Source organism: Myxocyprinus asiaticus, chromosome 31, assembly GCF_019703515.2.
Source record: "Myxocyprinus asiaticus isolate MX2 ecotype Aquarium Trade chromosome 31, UBuf_Myxa_2, whole genome shotgun sequence".
NCBI classification, from domain to species: Eukaryota; Metazoa; Chordata; class Actinopteri; order Cypriniformes; family Catostomidae; genus Myxocyprinus; species Myxocyprinus asiaticus.
The window spans coordinates 4,890,429-4,910,351 of NC_059374.1; the positions used below are offsets into that span (position 1 = coordinate 4,890,429).

Genomic DNA, 19,923 nt, shown 5'->3' on the forward strand with positions numbered 1-19,923 from the left:
TTATTCAGTGCTAAAAGCTTGTAGCAATTTAGTTTTAATGTAGTTGCTATAAACAGTGATAAACACTCTCTTTTCAAACATCTTAAATGTTTTTAATGGTCTGTTTTTCTAGCGATGATGAGGATACCTTCAAGATCCTCATTGCCACTGACATTCATCTGGGTTACCTGGAGAAAGATGCCATCAGGGGCAATGACACGTTTGTGACGTTTGACGAGATAATGAAACAAGCCGTGCAGAATGAGGTGGGAATGAATGACCATGCACATAACAGTACTTAAAGGTGCACTCAGTAATTCTAATCCAATACAATTATTGTCAAATTCTACAAATATCTCCTCACAGTCTGCTAGCTGTCCGTTCTGTGGGTAGGCTGAAAAAATTCTAGTATTTGTACACAGCCCTGGCTCTGTAAATGGGACAAAAACAAAGTGGATCAGACCGATACACACAACACTACTCCAACCACTCAGCAACAGGGGGTTCTTGCGCGTGCACAGAATGGGGGGTGGGGGCAGAATGAGAGGGAAATTCATTAGAAGAGCGACGGCAAATCTGGCTGGTGCGAACTTTCTACACTCCAAGGAGGACAAATGGCTGAGAAACAGACCAAGAGAAAAAGGTCAGATGAATACAAACTAAAAAAGAAGGATTATGATAAGTCGAGGGCTAGGAGCCGCGTCAACATCGGCGAGGCTTTTCAGCGGTGGAGAGACCTCTGAGAGGTAAAAGGAATAATTTGCGTGCATGAATTTGGGGGGCGGAGCTTCCAAAGGAGCACTGAAGGGAGGGGTGTGTTTGTTTTGGCAGTTGAGTTCGAATATCAACATTGTTTCTCAGGAATCGCTGAGTGCACCTTTAAAGGAATATTCCGGGTTCAATACAAGTAAAGCTCTGTCGACAGTATTTGTGGAATAAGAGTTTTCGCTACTTAGAGGACAACTTAGGTAAGAACGGATAGAACAGCTTGCCAGATCCATAGGCACCTGAGGAAGACATTAGATTTTTGTCTCATGTGTTAATTTGGCAAACCTTAGATAGCAGTGCATAAACACAAGTGTATTGCCTTAGTTCACCTCTTTGAATACTAATTCTTACAGTGCTTATTTCTCTCTCAGGTTGACTTTGTTTTGCTGGGTGGGGATTTGTTTCATGACAACAAACCATCCCGCAAGACCATGCACTGCTGCATAGAGGTGATGAGGAAGTACTGCATGGGTGACCGACCAATCGTCTTTGAGATCCTCAGTGATCAGGCTGTCAATTTCAGCCAAAGCAAGTAAGGCATCAGAAACACAGTGTTTGGGAGTAGTTAACGAAATGTTGCGACGCTATTAATTTAACTTCATTTTTCTGTAGCGTGACAGTAGCTCAGCTATTCACAATTGTGTTGCTTTTCCAGTAACGAGCTACATTTTCCAACGAGAAACGCTGTAGTGTCTAAGAATGTGTGGAATGACTCATCTCACTGAAGTTTAAATGTAATTTTGGAGTCTAAAAAGTACGAAACCCTCAGAAAACAGTAAAAGTCATTGTGCGTTTATGTGACCCATTTAAAATACTTATTCTGTTCCAACAACAGCCAAATCTGACACAAAATTCCGCTGAAAAGGGGCATTTAAATGCGACGTGCTTGCCTTGCTTAATGATCATTGTACATTAAATATAGAATATGACATGCATTCACTGAATCAACATTAGCATTCATTAGCATAGGCATATTTATTGAAAACAATTAGAATAATGCAGGACCAATAAAGCAACTCTAATAACCTGTTCTAAACGCAATTCACCATAAGTTACTTAACATATTAAAACAGTCAGGACGTAGTTGAAAATTATTAACAGGTAAGCCAAATCTACAAGAGAGAAAAAATTAGCATATTTCACGACGTGCATTAGCCTGTGATCTAATATAACAACTGTTCGGTTAAGAACGTTAACCAGTAACAGTTATGATGTAAAAATAAATAAATAAAATAGGATAGATAAAAAAGGGGCCTGTGACAAATGCACAATAAACCTAATGTGTTGTTCTAAACATGACGTGCACAAAGAATGAAATTAGTTCAAGCAGTTTAGCACCAAACATAAATGTGTAAAAATGTTGAACAGTTTAAAAACCTGGAAGGATAGTGGTGAACCGTCAGCTTCGCGGAAGAAATGTGGTCGGAAAAAAATCTTGAATGAACATGATCAGAGATTACTAAAACGGGGTGGGGGGGGGACTGGTGCTCTTCACAAAATAGATGGCATCATGATGAAGGAAAATTATGTGGCTATATTGAAGCAACATTTCAAGACATCAGCCAGAAGTTAAAGCTCGGTCACAAATGGGTCTTCCAAATGGACAATGACCCCAAGCATACCTCCAAAGTTGTGGCAAAATGGCTTAAGGACAACAAAGTCAGGGTATTGGAGTGGCAATCACAAAGTCCTGACCTCAATCTGATTTGTGGGCAGAACTGAAAAAGCATGTGCGAGCAAGGAGGCCTACAAACCTGACTCAGTTACACCAGTTCTGTCTGGAGGAATGGGCCAGAATTCCAGCAACTTATTGTGAGAAGCTTGTGGAAGTCTACCCAAAACATTTGACCCAAGTTATAAAATTTTAAGGCAATGCTACCAAATACTAACAAAGTGCATGTAAACTTCTGACCCGCTGGGAATGTGATGAAATAAATAAAAGCTGAAATAAATAATTCTCTCTACTATTATTCTGACATTTCACATTCTTAAAATAAAGTAGTGATCCTAACTGACCTGAGACAGGGAATGTTTTCTACGATTAAATGTCAGGAATTGTGAAAAACTGAGTTTAAATGTATTTGGCTAAGGTGTATGTAAACTTCTGACATCAAATGTATAACTGTCAGGTGATATTATACATTTCTGCAATCAGAACTGTTTGCAGAAATTAATAATATCACATGATAGTTAAATAGTCATCTGATTGTTATTTATCTAAAATTATTTTCTTTTTTAAATAGATTCAATGTAGTTAGCTACTTTTTGTTAGTAGCTTATAGTGTAGCTAACTAATTTTTTTAAAAGAGTAGCTTGACTGTGGATTTCTAAACTACTTTAAGTTATAAGTAGCTTTTAACTGCAGTTTGAAACATTGCAGAAACATTCCTTACATAAGCCTTGACACTTGTTTTCTCTCTTCACCTTATTAATGTACAAAGGTACAAAGGTCAAAACATGTTCAATTACAGATAGACACATTTTGTCCTCTCTGTCCATTACGTCAGGTTTCCGTGGGTTAACTACCTGGACGAGAATCTCAACATTTCCATCCCTGTCTTCAGTGTACATGGTAACCATGACGACCCCACTGGGGTAAGAGAAGACCTCAGTTCATCAGTTGACTTAACAAACCTGCTTTTACAAACAAATGAATCTGTATAGTTTTTTCAGGGAAGTGGTTGACCGATATGGGTTTTCAATGGGTGCTGTCGATATCTAGAGAAGAGGGGAGTCAATGAAAAATGTGTTGGTGGGGTGGGGTCATTTCTTTTGCTTTGTTTTTTAAATGTTAATAAAGTCATAGTTTAGATTGCAATATTTTTCAAGATAATAGCAATTTGATTTTTTTCATCCAAATCAGACTAACTAATATGTTTTTTATGGCTATGAAATAAGCAATGAGCGTTTTCTGGAATACTTTTGTAAATTTCCAAGTTGGCAGCAGTAGTACTTTGTAAAAGAAAGAAATATCAAATCCTGAATGGTCACAATATTCTCTCCAAAATGGCTACTTTGTCCAGTATACATCAGGGGCATATTTATCAATCCATTTTCATTATCAATTTAAAGTTTATCAATCGAGCACACTTTGATATGAATATAACAAAAGATCCAACTTTTGGTTTTAAAGCAGTCCGGTATTTGTGTTTGAGTAAGGGATCCTGCAGGTCTTAAAGTCTTAAAAAAGCTTAATTTGTTCTTTTTGAAATTGAGGCATTATGTCTTTATAATGCAATGGTATTAAATGTTGTAACAGAGAATAAAGCGATGTTTGATTTCTCATTGCATTTAAGTACCTTTATGCTGCTTAGATTCTATTGAAAGCTCTAACAGAGTGTTTGTAAGGTTCATTTTGAGTGTGTTGAAAAAGTTGTGTCAGTTTGAAATCAAGCAGGAATTAAGTGAATTGGATTTTTGAAAGCTGGACCTGCTTTTATAGCACGTTTACATTCACATTTAGAATCGAACTTCCATCGGGTTTTTGCATAGTCGAGCTGCGGTTTTCATCTGTCTTTCCAAGGATACATTACATAATGCATAATCAAATATTTGAAGGAATTTTGTCAGCTGAGGAAGTTAAAGGAAAAGTTCCCCCAAAAATGAAAATTCTCATCATTTACTCACCCTCATGCCATCCCAGATTTGTATGACTTTCTTTCTTCTGCAGAACTCAAATGAAGATTTTTAGAAGAATATCTCAGGTCTGTAGGTCAGTACAACACAGGTGAATGGTGACCAAAATTTTGAAGCCCCCAAAAGTACATATAGGCATCATAAAATTAATCCATAAGACTCCAGTGGTTTAATCCATGTCTTCTGAAGCGATCCAGTTGGTTTTGGGTGAGAACAGACCAAAATGAAACTCCCTTTTCACTGTACATTTTGCCATTGCAGTCTGTAGTTACAATCATGATTTCAAGCTCGATTACACTACCTAGTGCATGACGTATATGCATATATGATAGATGGTGCCAGGAAGTATAATCAAGTTTGAAATCATAATCACTAAGGAGACTACTGATGTCAAGATGTGCAGTGAAAAAGGAGTTATACTTTGGGCCATTCTCACCCAAAACCGATTGGATCATTTCAGAAGACATGGATTAAACAACGGGAGTCTTGCAGATTACCATTTTGCAACTTTTATGTGCTTTTTGGAGCTTCAAAATGTTGGTCGCCATTTGCTAACATTGAATGGACCTACAGAGCTGAAATATTCTTTTAAAAATCTTTGTTTGTGCTTCACAGAAGAAAGTAAGTTATATCTGGGATGGCAAAAGGGTGAGTAAATGATGAGAAAATTTTCATTTTTGGGTGAACTATTCCTTTAAGATCCCCCAAAACCTCTATGTGTGGGTACATGACTGAAATCTTGCCGTTCCTTCCATTCATTTTTTTTGTCCTCTAATAGCTCTGGTTTAGGTGCTTCCATTGTACACATCTATTCTGAGCTTCAAATAAAGCCTGGTTTTTGATTTTTGGTGGCCATTTTAAAACATTCAGTATTGTTTTTGCATTTAAAGTAATATTTTGTATCTGATAATATTTAAAGGTTTGAGGTAGAAGCTCGAACCCGGCCCGTACCCAAGACCGTGTGACCCAACCCAACTGGTACCAACAAATTTTAAGACAGAACAAGACCCAAAACCGAAATCGCTCATTCTCTTTAGAATTTCTTCTCCATGAAATAAAATTTGTTGCAATATGCTGTATTTCATGTAAGAATAATAAGCAACATTCATAACAGTTTAAAGTTATACTTGGAAAAATTGGCCTGAAGCCCCATGGTAGCAGACCTCTAGTTTAAGGTCATTGATTTGATAGTTCTGGAAAGTGCTTGAATTGTATATACTTGTATGAAGTAGCTGTTATATACTATTTTATACTGTAGCTGTATAAACACTGTCAAGGGCATAGAGTACAAACTAGGCTAAAGCAATATACATTAAGACATATATAGTGACTCACACTGAACTTGAGCTGTTCGGCTGAAGCAAGTTTGAATTGATGTATTCTTTATGTGTTCAGTAGTTTCAGATGAGTTGTGTTTTGTGTTTTGAAGTTTGTGTTCTTTATGTCATGGAAGTTTCTCTTATTCTGATGGTTTGTATGTGTGGTTTTCATTCTCTCGTGTTTGGCTTCATATATGTGTGTTTCAGGCGGACGGTCTCTGCGCTATAGACCTGTTGAGCTGTGCTGGTCTGGTCAATCATTTTGGCCACAGTCGTTCGGTGGAAAAACTGGAGGTCAGTCCAGTTCTTCTTCAAAAAGGAAAAACCAACATTGCACTCTACGGCATTGGTGAGTTTGTAACGTTCAGCAGTACGGCTTTAGTGAATCATCTATTCGTTTTATACAAATATAAGTGTAACAGACACAGAAAAAAGTTGTGACCTGACATTGCATATTTGCAAATAAAGTGCAACATAAACCTCAAAAACACACAAATCTTCCCCAACATAATATTTGCAATTCATTTCTTAACCAAGTCTTTCTTTGGTTCATGTCTGATCAGTTTTTGCACTGATTTATTAAAGAAGTAATCTCAGCACACTTGTAGTACAATGGTTACCAAGGAATCGTTAGACTACAACAATAAAAACATAATAACATTCCCCTATGGATATTCAATATAAGTGATACCAGATACATACAGTACATACATACTGTACACACACACATTTTCAAAGAAACTTAACATAAATATAATGGTCCCTTTAAACTACTCTTGTGTCTTAAAAAGTTAAGGTATTGTTTATAAGGGCGTATGATAGCCCATCTATCTCTCTTAACAGAAAAAAAAATATATTAGAAATCCACAAAACTGACTCTTTATGATAAATTATTTTAATATAGATTTTCGGTAGATGGAGACTTTTAATATAAATATACTATATTTGTTTTTCATTTATGTACTCTAGCCATAAAATTTAAAATATCTATGAAAATATAAACGAAATATAATATACCATATATAAAACAGCTAGTTTCCAACAGTCCTCTTGAGCTCTCGCAACAGCCACAGTGTTTTTTCTTGCTGTGTAAATGTCTTTAATTTCTCCATAATTGAGGATTTCATGGTGATCTCTTGTGCAGTGTACACTAATGAGCCAAAACATTATGACCACTCAGAGATGAAGCAAGGTCTGGGTAGATTAGATGGTAAGTGAACAATCAGTTCTCGTAGTCATCGTGTTAAATGCAGGAGAAATGGGCAGGAGTAAAGACCTGAGCGACTTTGACAAGGGCCAAATTGTTATGGCCAGATGACTGGGTCAGAGCATCTCTGAAATAGCAAGGCTTGTGGGGTGCTCCTGGTCAGCAGTGGTGAGTACCTACCGACAGTGGTCTGAGAAGGGACAAACCGGCAACGAGGTGTTGGGCGCTCAAGGCTCATCGATGCGCGAGGGCAACAAAGCTATCCCGTCTGATCTGAACTGACAGAAGGTCTACTGTGGCACAAGTCACAAAATGTATTAATTATGGTTACGGGAGAAATGTGTCATAACACACAGTGCATAGCACCCTGCTGCGTACGGGGCTGCGCAGCCGCAGACCGGGCAGAGTGACCCCTGTCCACCGTCGAAAACACCTACAATGGGCACGTGAGCGTCTGAACTGGACCTTGGAGCAGTAGAAGATGAGTCGGATGTGGACGGCAGTGTAAGTGTACACCATTTACCAGGGGAAGTGATGGCACCAGGATGCAATGTGGGAAGACGACAAGCCGGTGGAGGGAGTGTGATTCTCTGGGCAATGTTCTGCTGGGAAACCCTGGGTCCGCAATTTGACATGTACCACCTACCTAAACATTGTTTCAGACCAGGAACACACCCTCATGGCATTGGTATTTCCTGATGGCAGTGGCCTCTTTCAGCAGGATAATGCGCCCTGCCACACTGCGCACATTGTTTGAGAATGATTTGAGGAACATGATGAAGAGTTCAAGGTGTTGCCCTGGCCTCCAGATTCCCCAGATCTCAATCCGATTGAGCATCTATGGGATGTGCTGTACCAACAAGTCCGATCCACAGCGGCTCCACCTCGCAACTTACAGTACTTGAAGGATCTGCTGCTAATGTCTTGGTGCCAGATACCACAGGACAACTTCAGGGGTCTTGTAGAGTCCATACCTCGGCAGGTCAGCACTGTTTTGGTGGCACATGGAGGAACAGCAGCATATTAGGCAGATGGTCATAATGTTTTGGCTCATCAACGTAAACACTCTTAAATTCTTCAGGATTTCATGATGATCGGTCTTTAGCAGAGAGTGAAATCCCACTTACTCTTTTGCGAAAAGCGATTCGTGATATCTCTCTCAATCTCTCTCTCTCTTCATATTTCACGCGATTTGCTGTTCCCTGCAAACGTCATTCATTCATGTGCACGCACTTGTGATATCATTTTAAACTCAAGTACAAAGCCTGAGCTAACAGAAATTTGATGAGCAGCATCATGGTACCAATTAAGCCTGATTTAATTTGGTTTTTTTATCAACTTGAAAACAATTCTGTACCTCTTGAGTTTGTTCAACTAGATTTGTGGTACCTGTTAGGGGATGTTATCGTAATAGAATCATTATAGAACTATAACTAATGTTTTTCTCGACCATCAAAATACTGACAGAGTGTTATTTTCACTATGTTCTTATCGTGAGCAGCACGTCTACAGCCAATCTAGCTGCAAAATAACTTTTACGGACATCACAAACCAGTGCTATACTTTTCACACAGCACAAAAGCAATTTTAGACACATTTGTTGTTCATTTATTTCCACAGATTTCCCCATCTTATAGGCTGTCAAAATGCTGTGTCTTATGACCGATATTTTACACTTCCTGAAACACTGGATGTTATTGTCATCTGACAGTAGCCCCTTTCACACATACAGCCTTTTCCAGAAAATGTACTGCAATCTTCAGGTTAGAGGTCATGTGTGAATACGACCCTTTTAAAAATACTGGAAAATTTTGCTCTGGCAATTTCCCTTAATGAATGAACATTACATTTATATAGCACTTTTCTGACACTACACTCAAAGCTCCTTACACAGTGAACAGGGGACTCTCCTCAACCACCACAAGTGTGCAGCATCCACCTGGATGATGCGATGGCAGCCATAGTGCGCCAGTATGCTCACCGCACACCAGTTACTGGTGGAGAGGAGAGAGTAGAGTTATAGAGCCAATTAGTGGCTGGGGATTATTAGGGGGCCATGATTGAGAAGGGCCAATGGGGGGAATTTAGCCAGGACACCAGGGTTACACCCCTACTCTTTACAAGAAGTGCTGTAGGATTTTTAATGACCACAGAGAGTCAGGACCTCGGTTTAACATCTCATCCAAAGGGCAGTGCCTTTTTACAGTATAGTGTCTCTGTCACTATACTGGGGCATTAGGACCTACACAGAGTGCAGGGTGAGCACCCCCTGCTGGCCTCCCTAATACCTCTTCCAGCAGCAACCTTCGTTTTCCCCAGGAGGTCTCCCATCCAGGTACTGACCAGGCTCAACCCTGCTTAGCTTCAGTGGGCAACCGGTCTTGAGCTGCAAGGTGATATGGCTGCTGGCTGTTGTACTATCATAATGGAAAAAAGATGGAATGACGTTGCATGTGTGAATAGCACATGGCACATTTTACTAGTAAAGGCAACCCAACGATTTTCCTGTAATTTACCTGGTTGCATGTGTGAAAGGGTCTATTGTTACATAGATGTAAGTAAGGGAATTATCTAGTGACTTACAAATGTGTTAAATCTGAACATGTCATTTTAGCTTCTTCAAAGTTTATTTATTTTTTTTATTTTGTTTATTATAATTATACAATTATAATTGTATTATCTTCCCTGAAGTCCACTGATAATGGTAGTAAAGTTTTTTGCACCAAAACATAATTTAGTAATATATGATCATTTTCCACCCTGTCTCTGGCCCTCTGTCTGAAATGCTTGGTTTTGGCCTCAGTGTCCCCTTTAAACTTCAATGTAAACACCTACTGTTATGATTGGCTAACATCGTGCAGTCCCTCGAATACAGCCTTATTTGAATCTTAAATATACAATCGACACTGAAATACGCTGAAGACATATCCACATGACACACACACTGTATCATCCTGCACTATTGCGCACATTGCCAGAAACGTATCAAAACAGTCAAAGACGTATATCTAATGCATGTTTACATAATCCAATAAAAATAGCACAGATGGGTGCAAGAACGAGTCCAGGATGTGTTTGTGCTCAAAATGGCAAGACACTGAGCAGCTGAATGAAATGGAATGGGGTCTCCTTTTCAGAGTTGTAACTTGACACCGTATCTCTTAAAAGTGGTGCGAGATACATGACAACGGTCAAAGTGCATGCTTATGTACAAAAATAATTCAAAATAGTCCAGATGGGTCCCCTTTGGTGTTCAAGAATAGTTAGTAGGTTACACTAGGCCTGTCTGCCCTGCTCTCTCCTTGTTTACCAGCTGAGCACAAGTGGGTGGGGCCAAGGGTGCGATGATGTAAAAGTAGGCATTGATGTTGTTGCTGGCGGTCATGAATGAATTACCCCCTAGTGACGTAGGGAAGTCGCGGAAGTAGAGAACGAGGCGTTTTTGCAGCTTGGTTTCAATAAATGTTTTTATTGCATTGGAGGTTAAGTTTCGAGTTCTGAAATTTACAGTATGTTTTTATAGTACAATGATCTCTTATGTCAGTATATCAAGGAAAATTTTATTAACATGACCCATTTGAAATAAATACATGCAATTTAGTTAGGCACAATGTATATGTCTGAAATGTCAAGCATTTATACAAGCATTAGTTCAAAAGGTATTTAAGTTGATAAGAAACATAAAATCAGTCAAATTTGTCCAAACTTTTGACTTTTAGTGTATAAGGGATACATTTATGTGATGATGTCACAAGTTTAGTTTATACAGTTCATCACCTGCTAAAGCAATGAGATAACATCACAGCTATTAAGCTAAAAAAGAAGAGATCCCATACATCATAAACCAATCAGACTTCCTTAATGGACATCTTTTGAAAATGTCAAGATGTTCTGGTTATTTTTTATCTAAGAAATTGTAAATGAGCATTAAATGAGCAAACACAAGAGTGTACCACTTGCCTCTTAAGGTTCATCTCTATAGTGTACTTTTTTTTTTTTTAAAACTTACATGACATTACTGAATGCCTGTGGGTGTATATATGTTTCGAGACTGTCACCTTTTCATAATGCTCCTTGTGAATGCTCACATTCACAGTGACTTCTGTATAAAAGCAAAAATAGTAAAGCGCAAAAAGGAAAATGTTGCATGATGGAAGGAGCAGAGAGGTATGAGATGGTGAGGAATTTCTTTGGTTTTCATAAGTGGTTTCTTAGTGCAAGATAGAACCCACATCATTCCCTGTAATCCAGTGGTGGCGGTCCTGTACAAGTCTCACAGAGGTATATAATGAGAGAGAGAGAGAGAGAGAGAGAGGAACTTTTGCCCTGTCATTCTCTATCAGATGGGTTAAGCTGGTTTAAGGACATATTGTGCTGAGAAATGAGCTCTAGTCTAGCATATTACTCTAGGTGTTAGGGTTGGGAAACAAAAGAGGAAGGAAAGACAGAGAGAAATAAGTAAAGGATTGGTTGAAGGTGTGTTTTTACACATACTCATGTTAACTCTATCTTGCACAGGATATGACAGTGGTTCTCAAATCAGATTTTATATTGGACATCATGCTGCTACTACGTATCAGAATTGTTTATTGTAAAAAAAGGATGCAAAAACATCCTTAAAATCCAACATGGAAATTCATTAGAATTACCGTATACTGCATACTGTAGATCCAACAATATGTAAAATTGTTAACATGACATTTGGCTGAATTGGAAAATTTTAGCATATTAGCATATTACCAAGTGAATTTGTGTAAAAATACTAGGGATACTGTTCCAATTGATAATGTGTTTGAACCGTTAATATTATTAATTTTAACTAGATTTTTTTTTTTATTAATACAATTTTAATCAACCCTCAGACTGTGTATACATGATAATACTTTCAGTCAATTTGTCCAGCTGGTGAATTGCAATAGTTTGTGAAAGTATCTTGAATGTTTTCTTTCTTGTTGAAAACTCCATTTTGTAGAGAAAGCTATTTAGTTTATTTGATCAGCTTTCTAGAGAACTTTTCTTGCTTGGCTTTAGTATTGCGATTTCATGGTTGTTTTTCAAACTTGTCAGATAGTTCTTCAAATTTGTGACGGGCGAAGGGCAGACCAGCTGAAAGGTGCTTTTCGCCTCCCACCTTACCGAGGTAAAATTGCTTGTAGAATTGTTCCACCTATTCTAAAGGCGTGAATGTGTTAACAGCGATCACTCGCCTCGCTTTTAATGTGAATAGACCATTTGTCACGATTTGACCATTTGTTTTATTATTGTGTCGCCTCTGGTGTGTGAAGGCCTTCAGTTTGCTATGACTTTTCTAACTGATAGGACTTAGTTTTCCCTTAGTGTTCTGTCTGTTTGATGATATGTCTGACTATCTAGCAAGTTGGTCTTACTGTAATGTCTGTATAACCTTTTAAAACTATTTTAAACTTTCAGCCAAGGCTTTGTCAAGCCAACAACAAAGTTTGTCTTGACAAACTTTAACAATCTAGTTTATCTTGCTATCCACATTAGGTGTCATTATATGGTTAGGTATATTTTATTATTTACATTTAGCATTGTTTTTTCCCTGCTCCCAGAGACTCTTATCGGCACAAACCTGCAACACATATTTTGGTTGCCACCTACCAGTTGAGAACCACTGCTCTAAGACACTGTCTCAATTCTGCAGTTTGAAGGTGTGGACCAGACAACCTAAGTTGTAAAGTATAAAGTTGAAGTCAGAAGTTTACATACAACTTTAAACTTTAAATTTAAACTCAGTTTTTCACAATTCCTGACATTTAATCTTAGAAAACATTCCCTGTCTCAGGTCAGTTAGGATCACTAGTTTATTTTAAGAATGTGAAATGTCAAAATAATAGGAGAGTGATTTATTTCAGCTTTTAATTATTTCATCACATTCCCAGTGGGTCAGACGTTTACATACACTTTGTTAGTATTTGGTAGCATTGCCTTTAAATTGTTTAACTTGGGTCAAATGTTCTGGGTAGCCTTCCACAAGCTTCTCACAATACGTTGCTGGAATTTTGGCCCATTCCTCCAGACTGAACTGGTGTAACCGAGTCAGGTTTGTAGGCCTCCTTGCTCGCACATGCTTTTTCAGTTCTGCCCACAAATTTTCTATCGGATTGAGGTCAGGGCTTTGTGATGGCCACTCCAATACCTTGACTTTATTGTCCTTAAGCCATTTTGCCACAACTTTGGAGGTATGCTTGGGGTCATTGTCCATTTGGAAGACCCATTGTGACCGAGCTTTAACTTCCTGGCTGACGTCTTTAGACGTTGCTTCAGTATAGCCACATAATTTTCCTTCCTCATGATGCCATCTATTTTGTGAAGTGCACCAGTCCTTCCTGAAGCAAAGCACCCCCACAACATAATGCTGCCACCCCAATGCTTCACGGTTGGGATGGTGTTCTTCAGCCTGCAAGCCTCACCCTTTTTCCTCCAAACATAACGATGGTCATTATGGCCAAACATTTTTGTTTCATCAGACCAGAGGACTTTTATCCAAAAAGAAAGATCTTTGTCCCCATGTGCACTGGAGCAGTGGCTTCTTCCTTGCTGAGCAGCCTTTCAGGTTATGTCGATATAGGACTCGTTTTACTGTGGATATAGATACTTGTCTACTTGTTTCCTCCAGCATCTTCACAAGGTCCTTTTGCTGTTGTTCTGGGATTGATTTGCACTTTTTGCACCAATCTATGTTCATCTCTAGGAGACAGAATGTGTCACCTTCCTGAGCAGTATGATGGCTGCGTGGTCCCATGGTGTTTATACTTGCATACTATTGTTTGTACAGATGAACTTGGTTCCTTCAAGCGTTTGGAAATTGCTCCCAAGAATGAACCAGACTTGTAGAGGTCCACAGTTTTTTTTTCGGAGGTCTTGGCTGATTTCTTTTGATTTTTCCCATGATGTCAATCAAAGAGGCACTGAGTTTGAAGGTAGGCCTTAAAATACACCCACAGGTACACCTCCAATTCAGTACACCTCCTATCAGAAGCTAACTGGCTAATTGTCTAAAGGCTTGACATTTTCTGGAATTTTCCAAGCTGCTTAAAGGCACAGTTAACTTGGTGTATGTAAACTTCTGACCCACTAGAATTGTGATATAGTCAATTAGAAGTGAAACAGTCTGTCTGTAAACAATTTTTGGAAACATTACTCGTGCCATGCACAAAGTAGATGTCCTAAACGACTTGCCAAAACTATAGTTTGCTAATATTAAATCTGTGGAATGGTTAAATTAGTTTTAATGACTTCAACCTAAGTGTATGTGTATGATGTTCTGACATCAACTGTATAATGAATTACAATAGCTACAACATTCCATTCACAAACCACAATGTCGACTTGCAAACTCTTCAAAAAATCTAGGATTCAAATATAATTTAAACCTGGAAATATTATTTTACATTTTAGGATTTTTTTTTAAGTTTTAAATGGGGGTTTCAAAGTACCGGCCCTCAGGGCCACATTTGGCCCACAAAATAATTCCCTAAGCAATCCATTATAGTTTTTCCAATTTTTTTGGTTTATTTTATAAATGAAGCCCTGGCTAATGCAGTGTGAGAGACAAGGAGATTTTGTATGCAAATAATTAAATGTTTAAAGCTGTTATTTGTACACAGTGACTGTTTGCAGCCTGGCAATTAAGACTCCAAGTTGGAACCTGTCAGAACCATAACAACTACAAATGTATTGTCAAAAATAGTCGCATGAAGGGAAGAGCTTACGATTTTGACTTTTATTGTGAGTGACCCAAGTTCGAATCTGCTTTTTTCTGATCCCACTCTATTGCCCATCTCCATTTCATGTCAGCAATGACAGACACTTTATTTTAATAAACATTAACAAAAAAAATATTATAAAGGTGGAAATAAAGTGTCTAAAGGGTAGTGTGGTATAAGCAAATGTGGTGTCCTTGTGATGATCTGATGAGTTCCGTGAAGGTCAGGCAGTGCAGAGAAGGGTTTGGTTCAGGAAAGGGGCAGGGTGCGATGGCCGCTGGATGGTGGTGTAGGATCCTGGGACACTTGCGCAATGCATGCTTGTTTTGTGGAGACACATGTGATAGAGTACACGTTCAACATGTTAAACACTTTCCTGTAACACATTCTTAATGCATTATTTAGAAATTCATTAAACTGCCTTTTAACAATTTTTGGCCACATTAAGATATTTTTGTCTAGAAACAGACATACAGTGGAAAGAAAAAGTTTTCTGGTTTTCTGCATTAATTGGTCATAAAAGGTGATCTCATCATCATCAAAGTCACAAGTATAGACAAACACATTAAACATTCACAGTGCTGTGGGAAAAAGTAAGCGATCCCTTGGATTTAATAACTGGTCAGTCCTACTTTGGCAGCAATAATCTCAACCAAGCGTGTCCGGTAGCTGCGGATTGTACTTGCACAATGTTTAGAAGGAATTTTGCACCATTCTTCTTTACAGAACTACTTCAGCGTGGCCATATTCTTTGGATGTCTGGTGTGAACGGCTCTCTTGAGGTCATTCCACAGCATCCCTATTGGGTTAAGGTCTGGGCTCTGAGTGGGCCACTTCCAATAGTGGCTTTTCTTTTTTTGAAGCCATTATGTAGTGGTTTACTTGTTTAGGGTCATTGTCCTGCTGCATCACCCAACTAACTTCTACTGAGCTTCAGCTGGTGCACAGCCACCCTGACATTATCCTGTAGGATATCTTGATAAACTTGGCAAGTGGTACAGGCCCCGAAGCAGCAGAGTAGTCCCAAATCATGATGCTCCCTCCACCGTACTTCACTGTTAGGATGATGTTTTTTATGTTCATATGCGTTGCCCTTTTTTCGGCATATGTAGTGCTACGTGTTCTTCCCAAACAATTCAACCTTGGTTTCATCAGTCCACAAAACATTTTCTCAGTATTATTGTGGAGTGTCAGGGTGGTCTTTTGCAAACTTCAGGCATGCAGCAATGTTTTTGTTTTGAAAGCAGTGGCTTTTTTCATGGTGTCCTGCCATGGACACCATGCCTGTTTAATGATATCCATTTAGTAGACTCAAACATAGATCTTAACCAGTTCCATTGATTCCTTCAAGTCTTTAGCTGTCACTCTAGGGTTCTTTTTTTTTTTTTTTTTTACCTCATTGAGCATTCTGCGATTTGTGCCCTTTAAGTCATCTTGGCGGGATGGCCACTTCTAGGGAGAGTAGCCATAGTACTAAATCGTCTTCATTTATAAACAGTTTGTCTAACGGTGGACAGATGAATATCTAAGCTGTTCAAGATAACTTTGCAACCCTTTTCAGCTTTATGCAAAGCAACAATTCTTGATCGTAGGCCTTCACAGATTTATTTTTTGCAAGGCATGGTCCACCTCAGCAGATGCTTCATGTGAATAGCAAACTCAAAATGTTTGAGTGCTTTTTATAAGTCAGAGTAGCTTTAACCCACACCGCCAATCTAGTTTCATTAATTGGATGCCAGGTTTTGTTTCGAACTTTTGTTGATGTCATTAGCCTAGGGGTTCACATGCTTTTTCCAACCTATACTGTGCATGTTTAAATTATGTATTCAATATGTACTAGAACAATACAATAAGTTGTGTGCTATTAGTTAAAACAGACTGAGTTTGTTTTACTGTATTGTAACTAAGATAAAGATTAAACCAGATTTGAAGTCAAATTTATACATAAATGCAGGTAATTCCAAATGGTTCACATACATTTTTTTGCCACTAAGTTTTAAGCACACACAGATAGCCTAACATTCTCAGTGTTTCACATTTACAACTACTGTGCTACTACCCAACCCTCTTGTGTGAGGGAGGGGGGTGTCTGAGGCTGAGACCAGATTGTTTAGCTTTTTATTTTGACCTGAAATGGGATTTTTTTTTTTTTTTTTTTTTTTTTTTTTTACATTTCCAGAAAGTTGTAAAGCTCTTTTTTTTTGTCCACTCAGGTTCCATTCCAGACGAGAGGCTGTACCGGATGTTTGTTAACAACCAGGTGACCATGCTTCGGCCCAAAGAGGATGAAGACAGCTGGTTCAACTTGTTTGTCATCCATCAAAACAGGTTCAGTTGAAACATTTCATTAATTTGCATTGCAATGTTTTTTCTACTTTCTGAAAAAGGCAGTCTAGACAGCAAGTCTGTACATTTTAAGTGGATTCGATTTTGTTTGAATTTTGATGTTGTTCATCAGACTATGCTGTCTATTTTCTTTGAACATTCAGTGTGTCTTGAGAGCCAGAAGTGTACTCAAAAAAATGTATGCTCTGATGGAATAAAGGAAAGTTCATTATCTTTAAAGATTTCAAGAAACGTGGTTCCAATGATTTTGTGGGTGTTTTCAGGAGTAAGCATGGGGCAACTAACTACATCCCAGAGCAGTTTTTGGATGATTTTCTGGATCTGGTTGTCTGGGGTCACGAACATGAGTGTAAAATTGCTCCAGTTCGTAATGAACAGCAGCTCTTCTATGTCACACAGCCCGGCAGCTCAGTCGTCACCTCACTGTCACCGGGAGAAGCGGTCAAAAAGTTTGTATGCATGCACTTATTCATAAACACACACACACATTTCCACTGCTGTTAAAGGAATATTCCAGGTTGTTTTCAATGCAATGTCTATTTACTGTAGCTGTGGCATGCTGTGGTGCCAGTGATGCACTGAAAAGAAACACACTGTGATTAAAATGTTTATTTTAAATGTACCTTTGTTTGTAATAATTAAACAAATTGTATTAATATTATAATATTTTTCTAAATGATTATATTTGCTGTTTTTTAGTTGGCGTTACTGCAATAACATGTAGGCTTCAACCATGTAAATGTTGTTTAACGTGGGGCTGAACGATTTGGCCAAAACGTTTAATTTTGATTTATTGCAATTTCAACTGCGTTATGATTAACATAAAAAAAAACAAAAAAAAACAAGCAGGTCTTGGGTAAAGTCGATTCTATTCTTTCTGATAATGCCCATCCTCTCTACCAAGCTTTTCAGACCTTGCCATCTAGCACCCTCTATAGAGTTCCTTTAGTAAGGACTAATAGGTATAAAGTTTCATTTGTCCCATCAGCCATCTCCTTGCTCATTTCTAAAAGGAAGAGGTAGTACTTCGGCCCTATTTATTGGTTTGCTGAATTTGTGTTACTTGAGTGAGCCGGTGCTCCGCAAGCTGTTTTTACTGTCTTTTACATTACTCATTATGTATTTTATCAAGTGTCGTATATCTGTTTGGTCTTGTCTTTTTTGTGCCACTGTTGAGCAGTTAATTGCCCTCTGGGGAAAATAAAGTTGAAAGTTAAAGTTGATTATCTAATCAGCAAATCGTGTGGCTGCAGTGCATAAAATCAGGCAGATACAGGTCAGGAGCTTCAGTTAATGTTCACATCAACCATTAGCATGGAGAAATGTGATCTCAGTGATTTGGACTGTGGCATGATTGTTGGTGCCAGACTGGCTGGTTTGAGTATTTCTGTAACTGCTGATCTCCTGGGATTCTAGTCACAGTCACTAGTGTTTACTCAAAAAACATCCAGTGAGCGGCAGGTCTGCCGAGGGAAGCGCCTTGTTGATGAGAGAGGTCAATGGAGAATGGCCAGACTAGTTTGAGCTGACAGAAAGGCTACTGTAACTCAGATACATCACCATCACTCTGTACAATTGTAATGAGCAGAAAAGCATCTCAAAATGCACAACATGTCAAACCTTGAGGCGGATGGGCTACAACAACAGAAGACCACGTCGGGCAGTTTATTAGGACCAAAGTGTTCCTAATAAAGTGCTCAGGTATTTTGTAAGCTTAATATTATGCAAGTTTTAGTCATAAATTGTGCTCTCTTATGCTGAGTTTACACTACACGATTTTAGGCCTGATTTTCACTCGCAGACAGTTTTGTGGAGATCGGCAACAAAAGCCCGAAATCATAGGCAACTCAGAGCTCGCCCCTGTGAGCGACGAACGCAATGTATGAATTATCAAAGACGCGATCTGAGAGAAGTGCCGACGCGTCGCCGATGTCCGCGAGATATCTAGCATGTTAAATATCTGGACCTGTCTGCGATTCCAAATCGTGCAATGTGAAATGTGTTTTGACTGAATACAACTGCAGCGTTGACCTACAGCCAATGAGAGAGCAAGAAACGGGGCACTGGAAGTTTCAGTGGGAGGAGTCCTGATGTACCTGCAACAGAACATCAACTAGCATGGCTGCGGTATCAAGAAAGTCTCATTGGACCGAAGAAATGGAGGAAAAATTTGTGGAACATTGGCAGGAGCACAGTGCCTATTTGATGTTTCCTCTGAACTGTACCACAACCGGGTGGAGAAAGAGAAGAGTTGGAGAGAAATTGCCAATTCTCTTGGACAGTCAGGTAAGCAAATAGGTAGATTTTCAGTAGGGGGTACTTTTTCATATTGTAACCAATAAAATATATGATGCCTTTAGGCGATTGAAAACATACACATCATATTCTGAAATGCATAACATATGATCATGCATTTGTTTTCGTATCACTTCTCGCGTGTACTCTGTTGTGAAACGTAATTTGGAGTCCAGGCAGAGTCGTCGAGGATTCATCAATAGTGGAATGTTTTGTAATGTAATGTCACCCCTGTCGCCGATTCCTCGTGTAATTTGAAAACCCTACGACTTCCATGACAAGACAAAAAGTTGTTTAATATGAACGGTACCACAATCCGACGTCTTTGAAAATCGTGTAGTGTGTAGGAGGCATTATATGCTTGTGTAGGCCCTACATGTAAATAAAGGATGGGCTATTTCACTCAGCAAGAAAACTTATAATGGAACAGTGATGTTTCCTATAATAAATATTATTCTCACTTATTCACATTTATACATTTTTGACATCCCTTCAGTGTCTCTGCAAAGCACATAAAGAGCTGCTACTAAGCAGTGTTGGGTGTGACCCATCACATTAATCAGAATCAGATTACATTTTCTTGTTATGAAGTGATGCAAGGAAACATATTTTTTTTTTTTTTTTTTTTTTAACTATTCGGTTG

General features: G+C 38.7%; 1 protein-coding gene across 2 annotated transcripts in view; it reads left to right on the top strand.

The window, feature by feature from the left end:
- mre11a (MRE11 homolog A, double strand break repair nuclease) overlaps positions 1–19,923 on the top strand; it is a 93,048-nt gene that overhangs the window by 627 nt on the left and 72,498 nt on the right. For both annotated transcript variants that reach the window (XM_051665653.1, XM_051665654.1), the window contains 6 exons: positions 113–245; positions 1,119–1,279; positions 3,255–3,342; positions 5,910–6,051; positions 16,853–16,967; positions 17,249–17,434. In XM_051665653.1, coding sequence (XP_051521613.1) covers positions 113–245; positions 1,119–1,279; positions 3,255–3,342; positions 5,910–6,051; positions 16,853–16,967; positions 17,249–17,434 — 825 coding nt within the window. The remainder of the gene's footprint in view (positions 1–112; positions 246–1,118; positions 1,280–3,254; positions 3,343–5,909; positions 6,052–16,852; positions 16,968–17,248; positions 17,435–19,923) is intronic.